Here is a 27,497-nt window from a genome sequence, read left to right as displayed (position 1 = left end):
CCCTTCAGTTGAGGAACGCTTGGGATTGATGATGAGAGAGGATGGGATGAGTCCCTGTGTTCAGTGTCATGCGGTGACAGCGGCTATTGGTTCCTGAAAAACAATGCCATACATATAATACACTCTCACAGGAGAGACGGTCAACTTACATTTTGCTCCACCAAACGCCTCGTGTCGTGGATGGATGCCCCTCGTGGGCTTTCGATCAATCGACGTAGAACCAGCGCACCGCTCGCTACACCGCTCTCCGCGCTACACCGCGCTTTATAGTCGCTACACCGCTCTCCTCCTCCTCGCATTGCGACGGTGTCGTTTGTACTTTGACCACCCCGCCTTCCGTCTTTCGCGCCTTTTGCCATGTCGCATATGACAATGATACCATCGACGTTGAATAAAACAATACACTAATTTCTCACTCTGGAACGACTAATTTCACTCTGGGACGACTTGTACATGACGACGAGAAGACCCAGAGTGGGATTCGAACCCAGAATCCTTCTACACTGGGCGCGACACACTAACCACCAGTCTAATTCGTACTGCGTGACGTTTTTCGTATTGCGGGGTTCGTGTCTACACACTTCACAACATGTTCAAACACGTCCAAACATGTTCAGACATGTTCAGTGACGTCACAACATATTCAAACACGTCCAAACATGTTCAGACACGTTCAATGACGTCATAGAGAGGGTGAGAGGAACGAGTGTGTCCAGCGCGACTTCGACGGTTCGCCGCCCGTGTCTGAGGACATCCAAACATGTTCAAACATGTCTTAACATTTCCAAACACGTTCAATGACGTCATAGAGAGTGAGAGGCAAAGCTTTAGTATAAATGTCGAAGCGAACGTTTGATCGTAATTCTCGTGCCATCATGATCAGCTTGGTAGATCCTCGTAAGTAATACGCATGACGTCATCATCGTCGAAATGTTTGAAGAGTTTCGTTTCCAGTGTACAACACTTTTGCTGCGCGTGAAGTCGGTTTTTTCCCGCCTCACATATTTCGGGAGATTGGCAGCGCCCGCTTCTTCAGCACCAATTGCGGTGGATTGTGGTCCAAAGGTACGCTTCCTCGTGATTTTTTTTAATACGTTCTATAACCAGTCACATTTTTTCAGAGCAAAAGCATTGGACGGACCGACTGATTCGCCCGTTTCTCGGCTGTCGGACGGTATCGTTCGATGTACGTTGCGAAGGACTTCGACTATTGAAGGAAGATGGAGAAGATGGACCATCAGTGTCACTCTGTGACTGAAGAAGATTGTACGTGTGTGTTTGAGATATAAAAACACGCGTTTCTCACACTCCTTTCGTTGCAGATTACGAATGGCTACTGACGGGAGATCTACCCCTGGCCCTAACCTTCAAGCCTCCTCCGAAGACCTTCTTATTGCGGACTGCGATCAACTGACTACCTGTCGCTGTGGTGGACTCTGGTCGAGAAACCCCAGCCATTGGTTAGACTCGAGCCTTCGTCCGTATTTGGGCTGTCTTCCCGGCTACGAAAGCAAAGCTGGAGCCTAATTCATGTGTAACGAGAAATAAAAAAAGGTTGTCTACTCTCATTCCGTCTCAGTCATGACGCCCGAGCAGAGGTTCGCAACCTTTGTGCAAACGCGAATGTATCGGGACTTGCTGCGATTACGCGATTATATTCACGGCGATAGCTGCGAGGGAGACGTTCGCTCGATTCTCAAGACGATACCCTTACGTCTGTTCACCGTCAGTGGGAAGATTGCAAAGAAAATGAAGCGTTTCGTCGATTACAAGCTCGAGCTGTTGGAGAAGTATAGACGAGGAGAGACAGTCGACCCGTGTCTCATCAACACGGGTTTCAACCGACCTATCGTCCGTCGCTACTGGCTTCTCCACACATCCCTCGACGTCACGGTGCAGACCGGCGACGACGAGCGTCGGGTCAGCACGTTGGAAGATCGTCTCGCAAGCGTCTTGTGTATGTCGTGAAAAAATAAATAGACTATTTTTACGAAACGAGTTCGCTCACGAGGAGACGTTTAATTGTTTCGTCATTCTCTTCGAGGTTACAGGAAAACATGAATACACAATTTTTCAAGCTGTAGCGTTTCGACATGCGCGTGGCTACGTAGATACAAAAAAGCCCGCAGTAAGACGAAAAGGGTGATTGAATACACTTGTCGTTATACTCGCTCACTGCAGGTAAAGTCCTTCGAAGGTTTGCTTCGATGGGGGGAAGTCCGTACCTGTCGAAAAACACGGCAGACCCGTCGTAGTTTCTCAGGTAGAGCACCTAGTGCTGCCCGCGCTTTCTTCGCTCTTCCGTATTGATGATTAAATAGCCGGGCTCGCGTAAAACGAAGGCTTCGTCGGAAGCACAAATGCCTCACAGTATGGAGGAAGCGAGGGGTTTCAGGCACACGAGTGCCAAGATTTCGCTCTCGTACATCTTTTCTATGGAAAGGTGACCGTACGGTCCTTGTCGACGCACATGTGCTTGGGACACTCGGAAATCAAGAGGACGGTGACCACGTGTGGAAGGGCTTGAGCGAAGCGTAATTGCAGGCGAACGTTTCCTTTTCGCCACTCGTTCAAATGCGAAGGAGAAGAACACTTGTCCACGTCCAAGTTGAAGTAGAGAAGGAACCCGTTCGTTTTAAATCGGTCGTAGCTGTACTTGAAATGTTTTTCACCCAGTTCTTGCAAGAAGTTAAAGTAGCGAATTTTGACGAGGTCGTTCTTAAAGTCGTACTCGGCTCGCACTTGCTGGCCATCCACGGAGAGCATCAAATGAGATAGGTCGCAATGGCGGAATTTGTAGGGGTTCGATTGGATGTTGCCGAGAAAGTCGGACGTGGCGAACAGGGCGACGCATAATTTGGAAGGCACCTTTTCGGGGTAAACGTTTTCAAAGTGAGCGTCCAAGCTCCCGACACTCAAACACCGCACTTTGGTTTCCAATCCGCGTAACGCGCAGATGGCAGGCGTGGTCTGAAGCTGCCGCTCGTATTCCAAAAACAGGGAAGGTGCCAGCGTCACCTTTTTCATGTGTAACATCATTTCTTTAATGTCCACCTCGTAATTGTACGTTTTCTTGTCGTTGGGAACCGATACGAGTTTAAATTCGTCGTTGTTTAACAGGAAAACGACGCGAATTTCGACGGCAGGTACCATCAGGCGCGGCTGTTGAAACAGGTCGGTATTGATCTGTCTGACCAGGTTAAAGTATTTTCCACCCTTCGTCGCTTCGTAACGTTGTTTCGGACCGCGAGACGAGACGTCGTAATCGTTCTTTAAATGTTCGTCGTCCTCGACATAAAGTCCAGCCGCGTGCACTGTTTCTTGAGCCATGGGCGTGGAATGAAGCACGACGTCCAAAATACTCCTGTAGGCATACAACTCGTTGGAACTGACGAGCTTGTTGTTCGCATAAACGGTGACCGTCTTAAACATGCCGCTCAACAGGTGGTTTATTGGGAAAACGACATCTTTCTCGTCCATTTCCTCCCCGTCGTCGCGAACAATGCGCACGGTCAAAGACACGAAGCTACCGTAGAGATCCAAGTGTTCCCTTTGCAAATTTTGAATAGAAAACTCGATCACGGAATTATTTACCCCGTTGACTGGATAAAAAAGTTGGTACGAAGTATCTTCCACGCCGTATTGAATGGAAGGGGGTTCGAATATCATCACATCACTCGTTAGACAATGCGGTGATCGTTGCGTCTGTATTTTTACTTTCGTTGACGTCATGACGGAGCGCGCGCAGCGGATATGTGACCTTCACGGCGTACCAAAGATATCTGCAGGGGCGTCGTGTGTCGGCGCCTTTTGTTGTCTTTTGCGGTGTTTCTTCCCATTGTTGTTTCCAGAGCCCTCCATGGAATCCAGCACGTCTCTCCCCGTTGCTATGGCCGTCTTTTTTATTGCGCGCGATATTCCTTCGCCATCGGCCAAATTCCGCGCCAAGCGCTTCAACGTTCTCTTGGCGATCGGTTTTATTTGCTGCCAGATGGGAACGATGAACTTGGATATGTTGCTCAACACACCACCACCCCTTGTTGGAAAAGGGGTCCCGTGTACACGGGAATTATTTTGGGGGAATTACGGTACATATTTGAAATGCAAGGTTAGGTTGGTTCTGCCTTTGGACCGCAACGGCAAACGTCTTCCCGTTTCGTCCGCGAGAACGATCGTCACTGAGGGAATTTCGAATTGAGACAGGTTAAAATACTGGATGTTATCTAACGTGTAGGTGACGACGTGCTTGTCTTTCTTGTAATAAAAGCGTAGTATTTTTAATATCGTACGTGCGTTCCACGATATCCGTGTAGACGATTATGTTGTGAAACGGGGGCTCCAGGAGTACCTCGACGGAGCTAGTGGCATCCTCCTCCCCCGTGAACACGGTACGCGATTCGAAGCCCAAAAGCACGGCCAGGTACTCGGAAAGTCTTAGGGTGGAGGTGCCCTCGGAAAGCCGAATTTTACATTTCTGTTCGGTTCCGTCGAAGCTGAAGCGCGCGCGTTCGCCTACGCGCTGGTTAATCGCATCCAGAAGTGCTTGCGGCGTCACATAATAGCCGGGAGGCAGATGTACTTGCAAAGATCGAGGAATTTTCGTCTTGATCGCCAAAGAAAATTGGCGCGCTACGAGGAGAGAGACGCGTAGCGTTTCTCCATGTCCCTCGACGGCTGTGAGATGTAGCAGCTTGACAAAGGGTTTCGGCGTTTTCAGAGAGTAGACGTTATCCGCGAATTCTAGCGAGGCGTCCAGTTTGTGCGTCTGGAAATACTTGTTGAGTGTGTTCCGTAGGGACGTGGTGTCCGAATTCAGAGGGACGTCACCGAAAGCGACGGGTGCGGCGTGCTCCAATAAAATGGAGGTGGCTTCGCGTTCGCTCAATTTGGGAGGTTTCACAGCACGACCTGCTTCGCGGGACGCTAGCGAGGCGTCGAGCGCCTGTGCGAGGCGTGGGTCCAATTCCACGGCTTTCACGTCCACGGGTAAGACGAAGTCGTATCGCGATTTATTGTACGCGAAAGAAACGCGAAAGAAGAAATCCCTCTCGAGATCCGAGGTGACCCGAAAAGTTCTCCCGGCTTCGACCGTGTCCTCGAAAGAAACCTCGATTTTCGCATCTTGCCTTTCGTACCCGATATTTAAAAAATCGTTGCTTATGCTGAGATCCATCAGACCGACTTTATAGCGTTTCGAGAGCTGAAGCGGACTATCGAAAGCTACCGTGAAGGCGTTGAGTTTATTCGAGGGAAACTTACCCATGCTGGCGTTCGAGAGCAGGTGGACGAGAGCTGCTCGGAACCCAACTGTCGTGTTCTTTGTCGTAACCGAACCAGCGAACCAAGGAGAAGCTCTGACCGTTCACTTGCTTCTTTCTCAGCACTTTCGTTACTGGCCAAGGCTGATTGGCGTCTCGGGTTATGACGAGTACCTCCTCTGGGTAGAAAGATCCGTCCACTTCCTTACCCCGGTAAACTTCCAGGTGCACGACGGGAGGGGAGGTGTCTCTCAGGCGGGAGACGGTGAAAATCTGAGGCGACCTTATGACTCTTATGAAAACCTTTTCTGTGTAGTAGGACCCTCACTTTATCGCCCACTTTGAGCTTCTTCTTCACGGAGGGTACGACGGGCTTCCCATTTATCTTACTGAACAGCTCCAATTCGTTTTCGGGTGTGACTTCGGACGGGCTGATGCCCAAAGTCCTGTGTTTGGTGTTGTTGTAGTCGCGCACGATCTTGGGAAGCGCGGAAACGAAGTGGTATTTTCCGGTCACTCTAAAATAGCGGAATATTCTGTCGCGTAAAGTGCGTATCACGTGTTCAGCCTGCGATGTTTTGATTACTGGAGAGAAGGTGGAATACATGTGTACCTTCTTTCGTGAGAGATACTCCTTGACGGTCTTGTTGTAGAATTCCCCTCCTCTGTCGCAAAAGATGCGTGTAGGTACGTTACCTCCCCGAAAAAGTCTTATCATGGCCCTTTTCAGTTCGGCGGGGGGCTTCGTCTTTAGCGGGAGGGTGCGCAGAAAGCGGGAGAGGGAATCGATTGCCACGAGAATGTAGCGGTAGCCACCGTTGAATCTCTTGTATTTTGAAAAGTCGGCGAGATCCATTTGCCACACGTCGTTGATCTTGAGCGCGATGATGCGTCTCCTATTAAACTTTCTTCTGACCGGATGGTGTAGCGTGTAGGCATCCAGCTTTCAGGGAATGGCGAGAGCCTTCTTTTTGCTCAAGTGATGCCCTTTTCTATAGCGGTCCACACCCCCAAAACCACCCTCTGGTTTCTCATATCCCTCCATAAGTCGTCCACGCAATGGAGGCCTGCTGCTGCTGATGATGATGATGAGGCTCGCGAGATTTGGGCAGAGAAATCAGGCGCAATAGTTTCGAGACTTTGGGGAACCTGGAAGGTTTCTTTCCCGTCTTACGTTGCAACAAATAATTGACGAGTTCGTAAACGGAGGAGTGTCTGATGGGCTTGCCCGACACGGAGACACAACCCTCGCGATCCCAGGAAAGCATCTTCTTTAATTCCGAGACGACCCTTTCCGCTTCCTCTTCGTCCACCTCTGGAGAGAGGAGCGAATAGTCAAAGTCATTTGTAGCGTCGGACGCCTTGTTTTTATTGTCGTAGGGGTCAAATTCGTACTGCTTGAGTATGCGATACAGTGCTTGTAGTATGAGTTTCACTTTGACGTCGTCACTCTCCTACGAGGAAAGAATGTTTCCGATGGAGGGGGAGGAGGAGGTGGTCACTTCAATTCTCTTGGCCATTGGCGAAAAGGTTCAACACTGCGGAAAGCAGAGAGGAACCACCGACGAAAGAACGCCCTGTCCTCGCTGCTGAGACAGATAGCGCTTCAAACGTTGCGGATTCTTGTGAATCTTTTTGTAGGCGAGCCGTCGTAAAAAGCGTTTGTGCTTCTTCAAACGCGCGAACGTATCTGGAGCTAGAGCCACCTTTCCGTTCAATACATTGAGGCAAATTTCGGAGAGGTGTTTCATGTCGGACGAGGACGAACGTCTCAAGACATCGCGACGGCGTGGAGGGGGTAGAGTGGAGAGTACTTTGAGTAAAGTGAGGTGAGGGGGGAGATTCATTTCGGAGCATAGATATATTGACGTTCTCCCGGAAAGATATTGCTACGCAACCTGTGATCCTCGTGCGTATAGTTGTGAAGATCCACGAGTAAATATGCGTGGGGCGACGACATCGCTTGTTTATATGCGTCCAGAAAATACTCCAATCTTTTTCTGCCAAATAGCTGTTGTCCGAAATGTTCCATCTGGTGCACGCTGCGCACGGTGCGCCACAGGATGACGTAACTGGCGTTGTAGGATATTGTTCTAAAATGGCTACTGTCGAAAAAGATGTTTTGAACGAGTAAGAAGATCGATGCGTTGGCGGGGTGAGAACCCCGAATGAAAAGATCGGTTGCCTCCTTCAAGGAACCGGCGTCGGTCATGTGATCGTCGACGACGATCAGCGTAGCGCGCGACGTGTCCCACTCTCGCGGTAGCTCCTTGGTAAATTTTACGGAGTCCCCGAATTCGTCCTGCATGCTCGGCGAAGCATATTTCTGCACGTAGAATATTTGTGACGGAGGCTTGTCCACCACGTCGTTCAGGTTCCTCAGCACGTTAGCAACAAAAGTAGATTTGCCGCACATGGAGGGGCAGCTTTAGATACAGCGAAAAGGATGACGGAAACAAAAAGGTTGGGGGGAAGACATGTTGCATGCGTACACGTTGCATGAACAGAAAGAAGAGACTGAGACTCGAAGAGAAATGCATGGCTTTTATTTACACGTCGTCGTCGTCGTCCTCTACATCGGAACTGCGTTCCCAATACAGATTATCCAGGCTAAAGTTGGACTTTTCCTTGCGACGACGAGAAACGCAGGAGAATAAACCACACATGGCGTTTTCCACGTATCGGTCAGAATGATGACGCAAGCGCGGTGCGCGCTGCCTTTATACAGATAAACGCGCGCGCGCGCAAAGAACGGAGAGTGAAACCGAAACTCAGAAGCCACCTGTCGCCGCTAGGAGCGCGCGCGCGCAGCGGAGAGCCGAAACCGAAAACACCCGCGGGCGGCACAGAGGGCGCTAGGGGCGCGCGCGCGCATGCGCGGTCGGGTGGAGCAGAGGGCGCGCGCGCATCCATAGCTGCCGCGGCGCGTCGCCTCAGTCAGTTTCTCTCTGGCTGTCGCGGAAAGCAGACGTGCGCTCCCCGCGCTCGCTCAGTTTCTGGCTGGTTGTCGCGGGAACCGGTCCACTCGTCACCGGATAATTGGTCACACCGGCCCTCGGGTATGAGGTCCTTTTGTCACCGGAACACTGGTTGCAAGGTTGAGCCCATTCCAAAGGGAATGCGTTTCACCGTGTTTTACCAAAGGGATTAGTCCAGTGCCCGATCCGGATTCCGAAGACCGCTGACTGTACAAATTTCACGTCTTTGCTAAGGGCACGGAGAGCATGGAAGTGACGAAAACTCAGCGTGGGGCTCCGTTGCTACTCTACCAGGGATTTTCCTACAGAGTTAGTAGAAAGTGCAGTTCTGGTGTTTATTGGGTATGTCGAGATCGTGCTATCTGCAAGGCAAAGATAACTACTGACGAGTCCATTAGCGTTGTAGTGCGAGTAACTGGTACTCACACTCATGCTGGAGATCCAACGGAAATCAACCTACTCAAAGTCCGTCAGATCATGAAGAGAAAAGCAGGTAGGATATTGTTTCTTTTTGTATGCTGGGAAGGTGGCAGTGTGGCTGTTTTTTTATGCATTAAAGGTACATACAAGGTAATTTAGGTCTTTGTACCATGAAGTTCTATTGAACTACCCTAGTTCATCCATTCAGGGCAATCTGTGTTATATCGTTTCCAGGTGTCGGGTCTACACCATGAGCCTTGTCTTGCTTATGACAGCGGTTTTGGAGACAAGGACCGTCTTCTAGTTTTCGGCACTCCGAAAAATTTTGAGCGCCTTTCTACTGCGAAGGCATGGTTTATGGACGGGACTTTCAAGGTGACGCCGTCGCTATTCTACCAGGTGTACACGGTGCATGAGATGCATCACGGTGCTGTGATACTACTTCTCTACGCTTTGCTTCCGAACAAGAAGGGGGAAACCTACAGGGGGTAAGCTTCGCATATATCCATAACATAGCTTCGAGTTCTCGCATGTCACAAACTATAGCATCACTTTCATTACCTTTTCAGATTATTTTCGGTTCTCTCCTGCCGTCGAAGTAGTCTACTGCGACTTCGAGGCGGCCGTGATCGCAGCTTGTGGCGCCCATTTCTCTCAGGCGAGGGTTCAAGGATGTTTTTTTCATCTGTGCCAGTCGGTGTACCGGAAGCTGTGCAAGTTGGGCATGCAAGCACGCTACAGTCAATATGAAGATTTTGCTGTTCAGGTAATTACGTCCCCATACCTAAGTTTGAAGGTAGCTCCTAATCATAGTGATAGTCTAATACTTCGTTCGGCTTACCATGTCATAAAGCACTTTTTGCATTTACTTGTTTACTTTTCCACGCTCGTTTCGTTTCTTATTTCATTTGGTCAGTACGCTTCATTCATCTGCGTATTTGGATTATTATACTCATGGTATATATACCTGCGGTGCACAAACAACCAGTTGCGTCGCTGCTTCTTTCCTTCATGTGCCAAAAACGAAAGCTGATTTAAGAATACAGATGGTCACAGGAGAACGAAGGGCACATACCAAGCCCAATACAATCTTCCATCTATGTATATACCAATAAGTACTGTCTTTTCCAGATGCGAATGTTACCCGCGTTGGCGTTCCTGCTACCTGCCGAGGTTCGAGATGCTTTTCACGAGCTTCTCGAGGTTTTTCCTAGTGAGGCCACCGATCTGGCCATGTACTTCGAAGACACCTACGTTGGCCGCCGAAGGCGCAATGGAGTTCAGACAGCCATGTTTCCATCGAGCCTATGGTCCGTGCATGATGCCGTGCAGCAAGATATGCCACGGACGAACAACTCTGTCGAAGCCTGGCATCGAGGCTTCCAGGTGCGTTACAGTTCCTTTGGTTCTCAATAAGCAATGTTTTAATATGTTGCAGTCGGTATGTTTCTGTATGATGTTTATATTAACCTGCACTTTTGTTGCTTCTTGTTGCAGTCGAACGTCGACTGCTGCCTCCCCAACCTCTGGGCCTTCCTGAGGTGCCTCAAGGATGAACAAGCACTGCAGGAAATGAAAATGGCCCAGCTAGACGCGGGACAACAGCGGCCGCGTCTCGCACGGAAATATAAAAATGTTAATGAGTGCATTTCCAGGGTTCTAGAGGAGCACTCCAGTGGATCTCCTCTATGCACTCTTCAGAATATTGCAAGAAATATCCGTTTTTGTTGTATAGGCCCGTGCAAGCTCAATAAAACCGCATTTGTTCTCTTTAAACCGTGTCGTGGCATCTTGTTATATTTATTTCAGTTACAGCGTCATGTTTTGATCATAGCTGACAACACTGGGTACAGAATCATTCATAGGAACAAAGAAAAGTAAATTTGTAGTTCTACAGTCAAAATCCACGCCGTGACACGAATGTTCGCTGTGACGATTATTCTGGCGTGACGGCAGTTCCTCGTACGAGATGCCCTGTGACAAGATGGCCTTCTTGACGAGTTCACCTATGACCAGTTGGCCTGTGACGACCGGGCTTGTGACGAGTTCTCCTAGACCCGGTTGTCGCGGAGAGCAGACGTATGCTCCGCGCTCGCTCAGTTTCTGCCTGGCTGATGAGCAGTCGCCGCGGGGGAAAAGGTGAGTGATTTGACGCGCTCCTTTTCTCGCATGTTTGCCGTGTTTAGCGGTGACCAACGAGTGATTTGACGGCGCTCGTGTTAAGCCTTTTCTCGCATGTTTAGACTTGTTTTGCGGCGACCAACGAGTGATTTGACCGCGCTCGTGTTAAGCCTTTTCTCGCATGTTTAGACTTGTTTTGCGGTGAGCAAGCCTTTTGACGCATGTTTAGCGATGTGTGCCCAGTGGTTCCCGCCTTGTGTTAGCTGCATAGTGTTGTGACGTTGTGGTTAGGCCTAAGCGATTGCCTTTTTCCCCGATGTGTACTGTTTTCTGTTTTAGCAGTAGCGGTTAGACCTTTTCTCTCGCATGTCTAGACTTGTTCAGCAGTGTTGCCATTTTTTTACCTGCCGCTAGTGTCTTGTTCTCTTTCTCGTCTAGAGCTATGATGGTGGCGCCATCTGGTGTGATGGCTTGCAACTAAGTGAACACCTGTCGTCGATCTCTGCAACTGCTGGGTGCCAACTACCAACATGGCGGGCGCTGCTCACTCGGGTGTTGTGGAGCGGCTTCTTCGCTGCGGCATCGTTGATTTTGGAATAAATTGTTGCTCTCCACTCTATTTGTATCTTTTTGTTTTATTTTCTGCCTATTTTTTATTTTTTATGGACTCTCGTAGTGCACAACGCTCAGGGTGGTCTGGACACGAGATAGACGTTCCCCAATTAGTGTGGTGGCTCCCTGGAGGGTGCTGATTAATGTGGGGGGTCCCAATTAGCTCTAATTGCTAATTAAACGTGTCCAGAAGCCTTGTAGCGTTGTGCACTATGAGAGTCCATCCCATACTACTACTTCTTCCCCCTTCTACTACTCATATAAATGCCATTTCAGAAAGGGAATTGACAGGGTATTGTGTGACCACGTGACGCGTTTTAGCCAATTGTGGGTGTTGCCAGTGGCCCTCATGTTGACGTCATTTTGATGGTGGGCCGAGGTGGATATTCTATATAAACGTATGTTTTCTCGGTTTGACGCTAGGCGTGCTGCACTCGGATGAAGTCGAATGTTTAAAATTAGAGTTTAGAGAAACCGTGGGGTTTTAATGCGTCAATTTTCGGATGGAGAGTCCTTGTTGGGTTCTTTATCGACTGCAAGTACGAAAGAGCTCCCACAACTTCTGGTCAGAGTCCCTTTAAACTTTCGAAAGATTCGTAAGATTCATGGATCGCAGAACCTTCCTTAGATTCGGATTTGTATTCGAGAAATTCTGGATTCGTCCTATCTCTAGTATAGCATGGTGGCTAGAAAGGAACGTGGTGTGAGGAAGAGAGCCCTCAAGGCGGGATGATTTTTGACGACGGAGCAGATGGAGCTGCTATGCGAATGTATGCATTGCTTCGGTTGCCAGGCACAGCGTACGGCCTACATTGTACAGCGATATGCCGGGGAAGCTTGGAAATGCCGCTGTTTGTTTATTGGACAAAAGTGGCTGTGACATTGAATGCCTAGAATGAATGTCAGAAGGCAGAACAACGGGAATCAAGCGTTCAAGAGGGTGTAGTATAGCTTCAGCGCGAGCCGTTGAACATTAACTTCACCTAAAACTGTACTACAGGTGGTACCCTGCGTTTGGGGGGAAATATTTTTGAAGTGAGCGTAGGTTTCATAAACAATTTTTATACGTTAAAGCTCTAAGCTGTTATTAGAAACGGAAACACTTTGACATAGTTTAAAAATGGCTTTTATACAGCATAGTTCATTACACAACACTACAATGCAGTATACACAATGCAACGATTAAAAGTTAATTATACAAACGATATACAATGCAACTATTACACAACATACATGAATGCCATCAGTGCCGTCACTGCGGTCGTCCTTGCTTAGAAAACTTCCGTTTGTTTTTTCGTTGCTCTTTTACTTGATTAATGCCCTTAACCTAAAAGTGCATTCTTGTGATGACATGGAACTTCATTACTTTCATCTTCAGTTCGTCACCATGGACAGGACACCCAAGATTGTTAACATGTGGCCTTATACGAGCTAGGAGCTCTATGATGCTGTTTGAATGAATTTCACTGCGTGAAAACACACCAGTGAACACAATTTTTAATGTCGACACAAAATCAAACAATCTTTCCGAGCAATGAAGGAGACCACCTCTGCTCAACTCCATTGTGTAAGAGGACGGATGGCCATCAGCTCTAGTTGTACACTCGAAATGCAGATCGCAGTGAACTTATTGCAGTTCAGTGGGATGACACATTTTCGTGCCACATAGCCGGCTACATAGCAGATAAGGCGGGAGTCGCTGCACCTTCTATGCTCACTGTGGTCATCACGTTCCACAAGGGCTGTTTGTGCACGGTCAAGCAGACCGCTCTCAATATACCTATCTACCAAAGCCATGCATGTTAGCCGATGATTTGTGCAGTTTAGCAAGGATGAGACCACGCCCTCACTTACTCTGCTTCCACGTGGTGACCTAGGTAGGTTGTAGAAGCTTAAACATCTAACTGTAATCCAAAACTGGGATGGTGCTGGGTGGTCATTTGGGCCAGAGAATTGACGAAAGAGCCTTTCTAGTGGGTCCTGACTAATCCTCAAGGTCATTAGATATCCATATCCACATGTTGACAAACATAACAGAAGTCCTTTAGTTGTTGAGAGTGTTACACGCAGGCCCTCAGCTGTGCTTGCACTCAGGCACCCTCCATCTTTGGCGTTCGCTTCCCATAGGTCCAGGTACTTCAGGAAGCCATCTATGTAACTTGACTTCGCGGTATTCTTTCTGCAACTACAACAAAAGTATAATTATCACAAACACTGCCAATAGTGCATCCAATACATGATGTTAACAGAAGTGAAACAGCGCAGACAAGCTGGTGCATAATGAGGGCTGGAACCGGAGACACAGAAGAGCAAAATAAATTTATCTGACACAGCAAGTGTTTATTATGAGCCGAATGCTTATATCCCCAAAAACCTCCGAAGGGGGGAAAGGGGTATGAGCGAGTGTTTACTCACACAGTTACCCCTCGTGGCAATCTCCCAAGAATCTAACAACAACCGTTTCCATTTGTTCCTTTCTGTACGCAAAACAGAAGTATCACTTCACAAGAAAATTAGAACAAACTTTGGAATTAGAATTGTATTTTCAAACGCTTTTAAACTGAGCAGGTTCTCGCCTTTTAGTTCTGTGAAGACGGGTTGTCTGGTCACCCATAAGAGCCCTTTTGCGTGCTGTAAAGAGAACGTCGTATAGTCAATTCCTTTGGAATGTGGTTTTTGTTACGTTGGTCATAGAGTCACTAAATAGGGAGCAGAGTAGCGACACCGAGCCACGAGGGCGAGCGAGGTCGCCATCTTGGGTCCGGTCAGGCGCGGCTGCGTCGCCTAGCAATGGGACGCCAACCGCCCCCTTCTCCGCCGGTGAACAGCTCGAGGAGGAGGAGGAGTGTCGTTGGGAGGAACCCGAGAGGCGTGCCTGCCTGATTAGGCGGCATGTTTCTCGGGAAGGGAAAGGTGGTGGAGAGGAGGAGAGGAAAGGGTGAAGTGGAAGACCGAGCGGAATCCGCTCGGGGGGAGGATAGCTGCGTCCATGGGCCGACTTCAGGGGAACTGTGCCGGCATACGCCTATTACACATCTGAGGGAAACCCAGGAAAAACCCCAGACGGCACAGCCGGCCCGCGGATTCGAACCGCGGACCTCCCAGTCTCCAAGCGCACGCGTTACCGCTGCGCCACCGGAGCTGGTGGTGAACAGCTCGCAACAGAGGAAACCGGTTTTGGATGGAGGGGACTCAACATGGAGAGCGCGTTCTTGGAAGGAGAAACCACGTGACACGATCTGCCCAATCGCGGACACCGAACGGCGGCTCCGGCGCGGAAAAGGAATGCGATACTCTGTACCCCTATTTAGTGACTCTAGTTGGTCATACGGGTCGCTGTGTCAACGAGCGTCTTAGAGAACACATGCTTAGCACCGCGAAGAGTCATGTTTCCAGTGAACTTGTAGGCCACCTTCGGGAGTGGAATGACTGTCGGCTTATTTTTCAGTGATACTTCTGTTTTGCGTACAGAAAGGAACAATGGAAACGGTTGTTGTTAGAATCTTGGGAGATTGCCACGAAGGGTAACTGTGATTATACCCCTTTCCCCCCTTCGGAGGTGTTTGGGGATATGGAACAGGGGGAATATGGGATATAAACAGTTGCTGTGTCAGAGAAATTTCTCCGGTTCCAGCCCTCAACACGATGTTAAGACCTTAGCGCATCTTTCCTGCAACGAGACGTCAATTAGTGTTTTAACACATCTCCAGGACTAGCGGGGCTTCCTTGTACTACAATGTTGCGCTGATCAAGCTTGCACCGTTTGGACTGGGACTTACCAGGTTTAGGGGCATTTGAGAGGTCTCTTTCCTTGTGTTTCTTCGGTACCTTCACAGTGCAGTAACAGGGAGAGTCCAGGAAAATTGTAGGGATAGCGTCAGGCTTTAACTTACGCCTCTCCCTGTTCGCCACTATCGTTTCGCCATTGATCAAGGCCGAATTCGCTACGTATCCTCAATGAATTCCGGCAGAAAGTGTTTCTCACAGACAACAGAGTTCGGCTGAAGTCTGCGGTCTTTCCTGTGAAGAAGCTTCCCATTTGGCGAAAAGCACTGGGTCCGAGGGAACGCTGAACAATGAAAGCTTCGCCTTGCACGACCCATACCCGGACTTACAGTTGTATGCAAAGCACGTTTTCACTTTTTGTAGCTTGTTCTTCTTCTGGAGTTAGGCTGAAGTCTGCGGTCTTTCCTCCCAGTAAACCACGAATGTCCAGGGGACATCCGTACTAAGTCCCGAACGTCGCAAATATCCGGATATCCCGGTGATGTCCTTCGGATATCACAAAGCGACATTCGCATAGGGGAATGTCCAGTCTATGTCTGAAGCTGGACATGCCGTGGATATTCGTTTGATACTTTCCTAGCATCGCACATATTGCTCCAATGTGGAAAAGTTGGTGTGCTTTTGTTCCCTTTTTTGGCAGAGCAATATAAGAAGTCATGACTGTGCGGGGGGATATATTTATTAGAACAAAGAAAAAGGAGGGAAGGGGTCTTAAATATATTTTCGTTCGTGCTTATATCCGTGCACGAACTTCGTTATCAATTCCAAGCCACACCTCTCAAGAACGTTTACCTAATACTGTCTTTGTTTTATTATTCCAACACAAAAATCCAGGCATGAGACGGTCAACCATATCTCGCATTGGTTCAATAACCTGGTGCACTCTCGCGCACACGATAAACCTGGGGTGCCTCACGCTCACACAAAACTTCAACGCGCGGTTTGATCTGTGTAGCGGTACAGCACGCATCACTTTCGTGTGGTATTGCATAAATGTCTTGAGCAGGACTGGACGGGTAAGAAGCCCTGTTGATGTTGAAGTTTGGTTAACACGCCATGAACAACAACTGTAGTACTGGCATCTGGCCGCGGGCAGCCATCATAGATGACGCCGATGATCCTGATGATCACCACGGACAGTTTGTTTTAATGCAGCTCGAAAACAGCATTCGTCTTTTAGTACACTCATACTAATACATTTGTGTTCGTGGTTTGATAGCGGTGAAGAATTTTAATGTTGTTCACACTCATCGCCGTGGCGGCGTCGCGATCGTTGCTTTCCGCTGCAGGAATCCGCAATCGCATCCAAAGCAAGTCTGTATTCCTGCAACTTGCGATACCGCGCTGCAGGCGTCTCGGTTTGAAACGTACAACGTAAGTAGCACTAAAAAGGTGACTGATTTTTTGTGTCAGCATGAGGACCCATCGTAGTTTCTTTTGCAGCACCGGTAAATCACCCATCGTGAATCATGAAGCCGGCAAATCTAAATATTTATCATATCTTGTGTCGCGTTTCAGAATGAGCAGTGTTACGCGCATGCTGTGACTTTCATGTTGAGGTTTCGCCCTCCCTATATTCACCATGCCGAAGCATAAGGAAAAATATATGCAGAAAAAAGCTAAAACCTATGCGCGTTTCACAATTGCGACGTTCAGCGAAGCAACTCAAAAGACAGAAACGCCAACGTCTTCTGCAGTCAGCTCATGTTCAACTTCGTCAGATGAAAATCTGACGAAGTTGAACATATTAGTGATCGCGATTGCACAACACAAAGTTCTCCAAACACAATCTCAGACCATGATGAACCAGACATATCAATCGCGGTGTCTGACCCTTCAGGTACCGAAACAAGAGCCCGGCTTGCCGACTGTGGTGACAGCACATCAAACGAGTGTAGCGACGCAAGTGACAGCAACGACCTAAACACGGCCGATTTACGCGCGAGCTTACAAACCTGGGCAATTCATCATAACATCACGTACACTGCTTCAACTGACCTGCTAAAGACGCTCAGAAAGCACGTGTGCTATCAGGATCTACCAAAGGATGCTCGTACACTTTTTGAGACGCCACGACAAAGCTCTGCACATGCTTCCACAATGCCACCTGGAGAGTACTGTCATTTTGGTGTGTCTACCTTCTTGAAGGAAATTATCGAACGTGCCGATGAAATCCGTTCACGAGTTTCACTATCCTTTAACATTCACGGACTTCCACTATCAAAAAGTTCAAGACAAGAGCTTTGGCCTATACAGTGCCGTGTTCACGAGTTCGAGAACACACCTCCTTTTATTGTGGGAGCATACGCTGGCCCTGCAAAACCACGCTCGTCAAACAATTTCATCAGAAAGTTCGTAGATGATATGGCTGTTATTCTCGAGGAAGGAATCACAGCTCGTGACTCAAATGTAAGTGTGTCCTTTCGGTCAATGGTGTGCGATGCACTAGCCCGTGCCTTTGTGTATTGCACGAAAGGGTACACGGGATTTTCAGGATGTCCAAAATGTGTAGATGAGGGCAACTACAGTGAAAACAGACTGCACTACTCCACAACCACTTATACCAAACGAACAGACAAGTCCTTCCGTGATCAGGAGGATACCGACCACCATCGAGATACTTCAATATAAGCAGAATTGCCCATTGACATAGTGCAGACAGCACCACTGGATTATATGCATCTTGTCTGCCTAGGCGTTGTCAATAAGCTAATTGTCTTGTGGTGCTCTGGTCCATTGTCTGTAAGGCTAAGCCCTGCAGAGAAAGAATACGTTTACTGAGAAAAGCTTCTCACTTCAGCTGCATATTCCAAAGGAGTTTTCACGCAAGCCAAGGGGCATCGAGGAGGTCGACAGGTGGAAGGCCACCGAATTTCGACTCTTTTTATTCTATACTGGGTCTGCCATATTGGACAGTGTGCTGCCGAAACCCCTTTACAAGAACTTTCTCACCCTACATTGTACTCTCACAATTTTAGCCCGATGCGACCTGTGTCACGTCCAGAATGACTATGCCACATCGTTGCTGTCTCATTTTGTCGATATGTTTGCAGAGCTGTACGGAGAGCATTTCGTGTCCTACAACGTACATGGCCTGCTACATCTTGCAGATGATGTCAAAGTGCGTGGTCCTGTTGACACGTTTAGTGCATTTCCATACGAAAATTACATGCAGACACTGAAGTGACAGCTTAGGAAACCGGGTACAACGCTAGCACAGCTGTATAATCGCCTTCATGAAAAACAACATGCTGCTGCAAATACAGGAAAGAACAGGAGGACACTTGGCTTTGGGAATTCCCACAGTGATGGCCCTGTCATGCCGATGTGCTGTTCACCACAGTACCGCAGCTATTTAACTGGAGAATTCGTACTGACTAGTACGAAGGGATCAGACAAGTACTGTCTGGTTAATGGGCACATGATAGCGATAGAAAACTTTGCAACGATGCGCTCGTCCAGGCAGCCCTGCATTGTTGGGCGTGAGCTAATATCTACTGCTCATCTCTACCAAAAACCGTTCCGCTCCTCGCTTGCAAGCATACATGTTGTTTCAGAAAACAGGAAATTAAACATGTGGCCAATGAAAAATGTGATAAAGCTCGTTGCTTTGCCTTACAAAGAACAGTTCGTCGTCATGCCTCTGATACACTTGCTTTAGTGAATGCACTGTGTGCTGCATGCTGTGTTCTAGTTTGTTCTTCGCGTTTCAGACTTCTGTTTTATATCTCACTAATGCTGTTTTACGTTTTCATACATAGACTTTGTACGCGATCGTACACTTTCAGGACCGTGGAGAGGTGGACATTGGGCCGTGTTCGTAGCTCTGTGGCGACATGTGTACATGGCCGTCACTCCCAACGCGAACTGTTGAGAAAATGGTCGAAAAGGGAGTGCCACCTGGGGACAACTGTACCGAGATACCTGTTAGTGTGAAGGGCGTGTTTGGTAAGCCAGGTGCACTGTGCTGCTTCTCTTTTAGTGCTCTTTATTTTTACTATTCCAGTGGGCTGGAATGCAGCCAGGAAGATGCTGCCCCGCGCAGTGGACAACTCTGACTTAAATGATGCAGATGAGTCGCCTGCGAAACGTGTGAGGCGTCCCAAAGTTATTGAAAGTGACGATGATTTCCCCCCTGTGCCTTGCAACTTTCAATCACAAAGTACGTATAGGATTTGCTTTACAAAATTTTGTTTCTACTGAACAACAGCTTAATTTTTAATGTTTATTTGTTACGCCGTTTAGCAACAGACATGATTCGCTGTTTACGTTTCCCTATCGGAAGTATAGCGAATGAACGCTAGCTAGCTGATGCACATACACTACGGAGAAAATAACAAAGCTTGATGGCACACAGAACAGGCTGCACAACATGTGAGCCTGAGGTGTGCATCGGTCATCTCCGGTGTCCTTCAAGCTTGATGGTCATTTTTTGTGTGGTGATGTCCAACCTAGCTTAGTAATACCTTGGTGACAACCCATAGCTGATGTTAGGCAGGACAGGCCGAGGGACAACAGCCGGAGACACAGACAGACATCAGCTTGAAGGGGGTGAACCTTTGACTACGCATGCTACCAACAACTGCGGTATGCAACACATTGAATGGTTTTCACACATTTTAATGCACTCTTCCAATAGCCGACGAGAGTAGCAACATCCCACCGCCTGTGTCACTCAACCGTCGTGCTAGGGATATCCCGATTGTAGATGTGTCTTCAGGCACGTTTCCCATTTCTGTTCATGTTGTCCGGATTTATTTTGTGTGCTACAATTAATTCGCATTTTACAGAACCTTCCCCTCTCCCTCCTGCAGTAAGTTTGCAAGGTTATGAGGTGATGATTCAACTGCAATATACATTGTATTGTTTCTGTAAAGGTTGGTCACAGTATTCTGCCACTACTGTCAACTACGCACCTGTTTCTGCAAGTAAGATGAACGCTATGCAACAGCATGCAGCTATTGACAATTTACAGCAACGTTCAGAAACAAACACCTACACTAGCTACCATACTAATACCTTTACACTAGTGCTACACTTGCAGTAGATGGGGCCTCGTCTTAATATAATGGTCATTCTAGTTTTATCCTAAGGTCAATCCAGGTCGTCCTCAGGCTGCAGCGACAGAGTGCCTATGCCTGGAGGTATATCGCTTTGCTTATAGTACATACTGTTTTATGTCGTCATGCTGCGACCCATTTCGTTTCTCCAGAGCATCAACGGTGTCGCCCCTTCAGTGCACGTGACTCACTACGCGAAGATTGGCAACGTATGTGAGAGAGTAGTGTACAAACTGCGCAGCACGATTTATGAAAGGGCACTTTGTATTGACTAGTACGGACAGTTTATTGTAGGTAGCCCCCTGGCTCCATCACGCAGCTTGATGCGTGCGACTGAACTCAACAAAGGTAGGTATAGAGCAACAGAGTAGCATGATAAGCAATGTTAAAAAAACAACTGGATTTCATGAAAACAAATAAACAAACAAGCAACATACTGCAAATTGCTACTGGAGTTATATACACCATTTCCTTGCCATAATAGAGCTTTTGACACTGACCCTGTGCATGAATTTTCTCGTCTTGGGAATGTATGTGTTATGGGACCTGGGCAGCTATGAGTAGCTACAGAAATTACGCAATTGCTAAGCTACCGAATTCCGTTTGACAGATGGTCCAGTACCACTGGCTTCTGAGAGAGGCTTCGAAGCAGGTACATGTGAATTTTCATTGTGCAACAATAAACATAACTATGGACTGGCTCCTCATGCGAGAAGATTTGAGCATCTCTTGTCATGCATCTTGCAGTCTGTTATGTCTCAACCAATGAAGTTACTCTAGCTTTTGCTCTCCATTCGGTACTATTCCTGATATACATGAAATTTCACAGGTGCATCACTGAGGCGCACTCATGCAGCTCCTGGTCACGCTATGCAAGAACACGGTATGTGGTTAATGTGTAAGATCACGAAAATTACAGCGCTGAAGTTTTTCTTCTGCATTTCACATAATCTTTTCTTTTCAGAATTCAACTCCAGGTCTTACGAAGCCTAAATATTATACGTCTGGCCATACTATAAGCAAGTGATCTGCTATCACTGACGCCGCCTACAAGAGACCCTGTCGGTGATGTTCAGGAGCTTGTCGCACAACCATTCAGTCGTACTGAGGACTTCAAGCAGTTTGAGAACACATTAACCCCCGCCCTAGAGAAACAATTTGTAAATTTTGGTCACCGTTTCAGTTATGCCTGCACTCGACACTTCACCTTGGCAAATACAACGCTTTTGAATAATCCAGATGCAAGAGCTGACACTCCTAGGTGGAGCTACACCTAAGGCCGCCGTTAAGCGGATCCTAGATACGAGTAGTATAGATATAAGCGGTATAATAATCGTTACGTAGAACGACATCCTTTTTCTAATCCAAGATGGCCGATTCTAATCCAATTCTAAGCCAAAATCCAGTTCTAAGCCAACACAATCCAGTTCTAAGCCAACACAAGCCAAATCCAAAGCCGTCTGATTGGCCGCCATTAGCTCCGCCCACTTCACGTTGATTGGCCCATGCTAAGCCTACTGATCTTTGATTGGTTGACCGTAGTTCCGCTCCTTCACGCTAATTAGTTGCCTTGGCTCCGCCCACTTCACGCTGATTGGCCCATGCTAAGCCTACTGAGTGCTGATTGGTTTACCACAGCTCCACCCCTTTATGCTAATTACTTGGCTCCGCCCCCCACTTCACATTGATTGGCCACCTCGCTAAACCTACTGATCGCGTTGATTGGTTCACCATAGCTCCGCCCCTTTTATGTTCATTACTTGACTCCATCCCCACTTCACGCTGATTGGTGCACGCCCCCCGTTATGCTAATTAACCGGCTCCGCTGATTGGTCCTACTGTCCCGGCGGCAGCGGCCACGCTGCGGCTTCATCTCAGATGTTCGAACTTACCCATGCCCGGGCTAGCGGGTGGCCTAGCCTTCACCGGCGCCTGCCAGATGGCAGCGGCCCCGCTGCGTCTTTATCTCAGATGTTCAAACTTACCTTGTGGTGTGCACCCACTTCATGCTGATTGGTCTGATTCAGACGTCTAAGCCTACTGATCACCCTTCCAATGTAAGCCTGCCGATTGGCCCGTTCTAAGCCCACTGACACCGGACTTTACTGGCTCCGCCCACTTCACGCTGATTGGCCCATTCTAAGCCTACCGATGGCTGGCCCTGATTGGTCCACGCTAAGCCTACTGAACGGTGATTGGCTTACCTGAATTTGTCGCTCCTAAGCAGCTTCAGACAAGACACACGACAATTGTTGATTTCAACCTTTATTTGGTACAACAGCCTCCTGGTCCAGCTGCATCAGAGAGATCATTGGTCCATAATTCTATGTGGACATCTCTCACACTCACTCAGCTCCCTCGGTAGATTCCAACTGTTATTGGTTCATCTGACTGCACGTGGCCGCTCAGCTAGCTCCTTATTGGTTCTAGTTGGTCACAGCTCCCTCATAGGCTCCAACCCCGATTGGTCCATCTAACAGCAAGTGGTCACTGCTATTGATCCATTGAACTGCAAGCCACTCATTGGTCACTCACACTCATCTCAAGACGAGATAAATTTAACTGTGGGAGATTGTAACTTTTACCATAGGATAACTTTACCGGTGGCTGGTAGGCTCCAACTGCTATTGGCCCATGCTAACCGCATGCCTCCACCCTGATGCTCATCATGGTTCACAACGCGCATGCTCTGACGGCGCCGAAGAAGGTTCCCTACACATTTAATAGAAATTATGCTATTGGTCCAGCTGCGTCATAGGGCTTGGTTCTGCTGTGGCTGGCCCTGATGCTACTTACTTCGTGGCGCAACTCTTTAATGGCTCCACCCACTTTGCATTGATCGGTCCATTTTAAGCCTACTGACTTCTAAGCCAGTCCACGCTAAGCCTACTGATCACTCCACCAGCGCTCTGATTGGCCGCTACCAATTGGCCCTCGTTCTAAGTCCACTGACACCAGATGGCACAATTCTTCACCAGCTCTGCCTATTTCATGCTGATTGGTCCATTCTAAGCCTACTGACTTCTAAGCCGAACCACGCTAAGCCTACTGAGTGTCCTTTCACACCAAAGCCTACCGATGTCTGGCCCTGATTTGTCCACGTTAAGCCTACTGAACAGTGATTGGCTAGCCTGTCGCTCCTAAACCACAATGCAGCAGCTTCAGACAAGACACACGACAATTGTTGATTTCACCCTTTATTTGGTACAACAGCCTATGGGTTGGTTCAGCTGCATCAGAGAGATCCCGGTCATCTCTTGCGCTCATTGGTCACTCAGCTCCCTCGATAGACACCATATGGCTCATCTAACTGGAAGTGCTCATTGCCCCGTCTGACTACAAGCCTCTCATTGGTCACTTATGTCTAGAGCTCCCTAACAGGCTCCAACTGCCCATGCCTCCATCCGCGGCCGCTCAATGGTTCACAATGAAACTTTTTCACATGCTCTGCCCTACACAGACAAGAGATGGCGTCGCTTGTCTTTGCAAAGATGGACAGCTGCCATTGCATTGGTGACTCATTTCTATCCAACTGGTTCTAGAGAGCCAGCGTTCTGAACAGCTTACATGCCGCCGCCTGTTCACATAGACGAAATTGGAAATGGGGGAAAATTTTTTTTTCAGGGTACACATCTCAAAACACGCTCTACACAAGTAAAGTTGGCTTCCCCCGGTTGCATGCCTGCGTTAGGTGAAGCCCGTCCCATCCGCGGCTGCTCACTGGTTCCCAATGAAACTTTTTCACATGCTCTGCCCTACACATACAAGAGATGGCGTCGCTTGTCTTTGCAAAGATGGACAGCTGCCATTGCGTTGGTGACTCACTTCTATCCAACTGGTTCTAGAGAGCCAGCGTTCTGAACAGCTTACATGCCGCCGCCTGTTCACATAGACGCAGTTGGAAAGGGGGGAAAACATTTTTTTCAGGGTACACATCTCAAAACACGCTCTACACAAGTAAAGTTGGCTTCCCCCGGTTGCATGCCTGCGTTAGGTGAAGCCCGTCCCATCCGCGGCTGCTCACTGGTTCACAATGAAACTTTTTCACATGCTCTGCCCTACACATACAAGAGATGGCGTCGCTTGTCTTTGCAAAGATGGACAGCTGCCATTGCATTGGTGATTCATTTCTATCCAACTGGTTCAAGGGAGCCAGCGTTCTGAACAGCTTACATGCCGCCGCCTACCGCTATTCACGTAGCCACAGTTGGAAATGGGGAAATTTTTTTTTTCAGGGTACACATCTCAAAACACACACTACACGAGTAAAGTTGGCTTCCCCCGGTTGCATGCGTGCGTTAGGTCAAGCCCACCCCCTGAGAACAAGCTTAGGATCGTTTAGGATGTGTGTGTGTGCTTTGCAGTTCAACCTAAAAATTGTTTCAATCAAGCAGAATGGCAAGTGATGCAATGGAGCGCGTTCATTCTTGAGAACGAATTTTGTGACAGAACATAAACAAAACAAAACATTTCAATGTGCAAAAAAGTCATCGTGACGCTAATCAGGAAAGCCAGCACGCGTTCGAAATAAGCAGGAAGAAGCACATGATCGAGAAAACAACGATAGTTGATGCTGTGCAGAGAAGCTGGTTTGAGGGAAAAACAGCTTGTATGATCAATAAACCCTATAGAGCTTGGGTCTGTTTTTATTTTAGACAGCGCGCATTCAACACACGAAATTAAATAAATCGAGCAGAATGACAATAGCATAGTGGCGCTATGTGGTGAAGCTCAAGATGCACTGACACTCCAACGCTTATTAAACAATGACGCACGTACTGAAGCTAAAAAAAAAAAGAAACCTCAACCCAAGCTGAGTATGAAGAAACACAATTGCTCCCATCAGAACATTCTGTTCAAACATAGCCGGCGTACACGACACAGCTCGCACTCCTGGAAGCACTCTTAGAAATATAAGTCCAAGGCACAACGTCGCACAATGAACGAGTTCATCTCGGGAAAAAATGCGCTCACCTTCGCAGACGGCATGCCGCAATATCTGAAACATGCGGCGCGTGGACAGCTCACGCGACTTTAGCCAGCCCATGCAGTTTTAGACTTCAACATAAGAAATCAACTAAATCCAGCACAAAGCACAGTGATGCTATGTCGTGACTGACGCTTATTAAACAATGCTATGCAGTGAAGCTTCGCACGTACTCATTGTTAAAAACGGACACTCAACCCAAACTGAGTATGAAGAAACACAATTTCAGATTGCCTTCACAGAACATCCCGCGCCTCCGCGTTCCTTCTCTATACTGGAAGCAGCAATATTAAGATCGTCGCACTATGAACAAGTTCATCAAGAAAATAGGCTCACCTCATCACATCCGTATGGCGCACGTAGATTCTTGTCGCGCGACGCGCTACAGCAGGGTAGGGAAACACGGGCGCGTGGACAGCTCACACGATTTCAGCCTGCCCGCGCACCTTCCAGGCACCCGTTACCGTGCCAGCCGCACGGAAAACTTGATAGCCGAAACACAGGCGCATAATATAACCCTCAGGTTGGGACCATCTCTTTTATATCAGTGCTCGCTCGTTTCCGCAAGGTTGCAAGCCCGAGAAATTGGGTCACCTTGAAGATGTGTTGGAGCCATCTGTTTTATATCAAAGAGGCACTTCATGGCCAAACTCTGCGGCGGACCCTAGCGGGAAAAAATGTTGCGTCAAGGTGATGTAACGAGAAACTGGGTCACCTCGTAAATCATGTTTTCCGAGGCCGCACGTATTAAAACCAGTGATCACGCTACGCTATGCGACCACCTGCTCATTGCCGAAACAAGCACCAAGAACAAAGGGTTCGCTTATGCAGTTTCCAAATGTCCTTCGGGCGAGCGCGCTCGGGCGCGATTGTGTAAACAGAATCGCACCACCCTCCAAGGGCGCATTTGAGTTCCGTCCGACAGTCGGCTGTGGGTCAAGCGCACAACGAGGAAAGTTCTCAGTTTCAGTTCATTCGGCAGTATTTCCTGTTTTTAGGAGGGAAAATTCTGTGTTGTGTGATGGAGAAGCTATATAGATAGGTGATAAGGAGAAGGATTATATAGCAGCATACTCATCGACTAAGCGAGTATATAGTTTGTGGAGAGCGCCACGCTATTTTAAAGCCATTTTATATCATATCCCAAACGTTCTGCGCGATCAAACGGAAAGAAGAAAACCGTTTCACGCAACACGGTGCGTGCGCGTACTCAAACAAGTTCTGGCTATTAATAAAAGGTTTCCAGCGCATCAGGCGACAACGTAAACTGTTCTGCGCGATCAAACAAGTCCCGCTCCCACGCGCGTGCCATATCATAACTTGTTTCAGCGTGCTCAAACAAGTTCTGGCTTTTATGGTCGTATGATGGTGCAGATTTGTAAGAAACACTGAAGAGATTCAAGAGGATGATCCTCCGACAGGCGAAAAGTCATGAGCATCGACTTGACAACCGCAAAAGTGCGAAGGCCCAGTGTGTGTGTGAGATGGATCAGTTCGTATGCAAACGCATGCTGGCTTATTTACAACGTCTAAACAACTTTTTAAATGGACACGGAGAAGAGAGTGATTTTAGCGACATTTTGATAGCTATTCCCGTGCGGAGTACTCATAAAATAAGACAGTTTGTGAGATACAAGTTGGAACTGTTGGAGCGATATAGAAACGGAGAACCCATCAGCGAGACAATCATAAATGCCGGGTTTTCCATCCCCGTGGTGCGTGACTACTGGAAAAAGAACCACACGAGCTTGGACATTACCGTCGTCGAGGGAAAGGAACGTGTTGTCTCCACATTAGAAGACGTCCTCGCTAAACTGTTGTGAATACAGTGTTTACCACGAACAATTTCTTCATAATCTTTATTGTTTGTGACATAAAGTTCGCGCGAAATAAATGCGGGAATGAAGCAACCACTATATTTTTATGATGTAAACCAAATCCAACTCGCGAACTACGCGGCGTATTGCCCACATTGAGGAGATATGTAGTGACAGCGCGAAATCTTCATTGTTTACGTAGATTGAGATCATCCATAGATTTTTTATGCAAATAAACGTTTATTTGCCTGAGCTGTTTCACTCAATCCTTGGGAATATAAACCGACCGCTCACTTGGTAAATCGTACAACAACAACATTGATTCCACCGATAGACCAGCATGCGTAGCAGAAGGAGAGCTTGAAGAATATCTACAGGTACAATGTCTTCGTAGCTCGACCTCCTTAGGACTTCATCGAGATTACGTGATATTTTGAATAGAAATGAGATTCCTTGCT

General features: G+C 48.0%; 1 protein-coding gene, 1 long non-coding RNA gene and 1 pseudogene across 2 annotated transcripts in view; 2 read left to right on the top strand and 1 right to left on the bottom strand.

Annotated features, from left to right (window-relative positions):
• LOC135395532 (uncharacterized) overlaps positions 1-27,497 on the bottom strand; it is a 114,083-nt gene that overhangs the window by 58,982 nt on the left and 27,604 nt on the right. The window lies entirely within an intron of this gene.
• LOC135395159 (uncharacterized) lies at positions 8,907-9,689 on the top strand (annotated as a pseudogene).
• Positions 9,788-18,362, top strand: LOC135395158 (uncharacterized). Its single transcript, XM_064626403.1, has 3 exons — positions 9,788-10,042; positions 10,154-10,385; positions 18,154-18,362. The coding sequence occupies exons 1-3, from the start codon at positions 9,788-9,790 to the stop codon at positions 18,360-18,362; spliced, it is 696 nt and encodes a 231-aa protein (XP_064482473.1).

Source organism: Ornithodoros turicata, chromosome 5, assembly GCF_037126465.1.
Source record: "Ornithodoros turicata isolate Travis chromosome 5, ASM3712646v1, whole genome shotgun sequence".
Classification (NCBI taxonomy): domain Eukaryota; kingdom Metazoa; phylum Arthropoda; class Arachnida; order Ixodida; family Argasidae; genus Ornithodoros; species Ornithodoros turicata.
Note: the sequence above shows the minus strand (reverse complement) of the source record. Positions and strands in the feature narration are given on the sequence as shown.

What these genes read in the sequence shown, in the direction of transcription:
- LOC135395158 (XM_064626403.1), top strand. Translation starts at nt 9,788, where the DNA reads ATGCGAATGTTACCCGCGTTGGCGTTCCTGCTACCTGCCGAGGTTCGA. An exon ending in CCTGGCATCGAGGCTTCCAG is followed by an intron (nt 10,043 to 10,153) that starts GTGCGTTACAGT and finishes TTCTTGTTGCAG; the next exon opens with TCGAACGTCGACTGCTGCCT. An exon ending in AAGAAATATCCGTTTTTGTT is followed by an intron (nt 10,386 to 18,153) that starts GTATAGGCCCGT and finishes TCACAATTTTAG; the next exon opens with CCCGATGCGACCTGTGTCAC.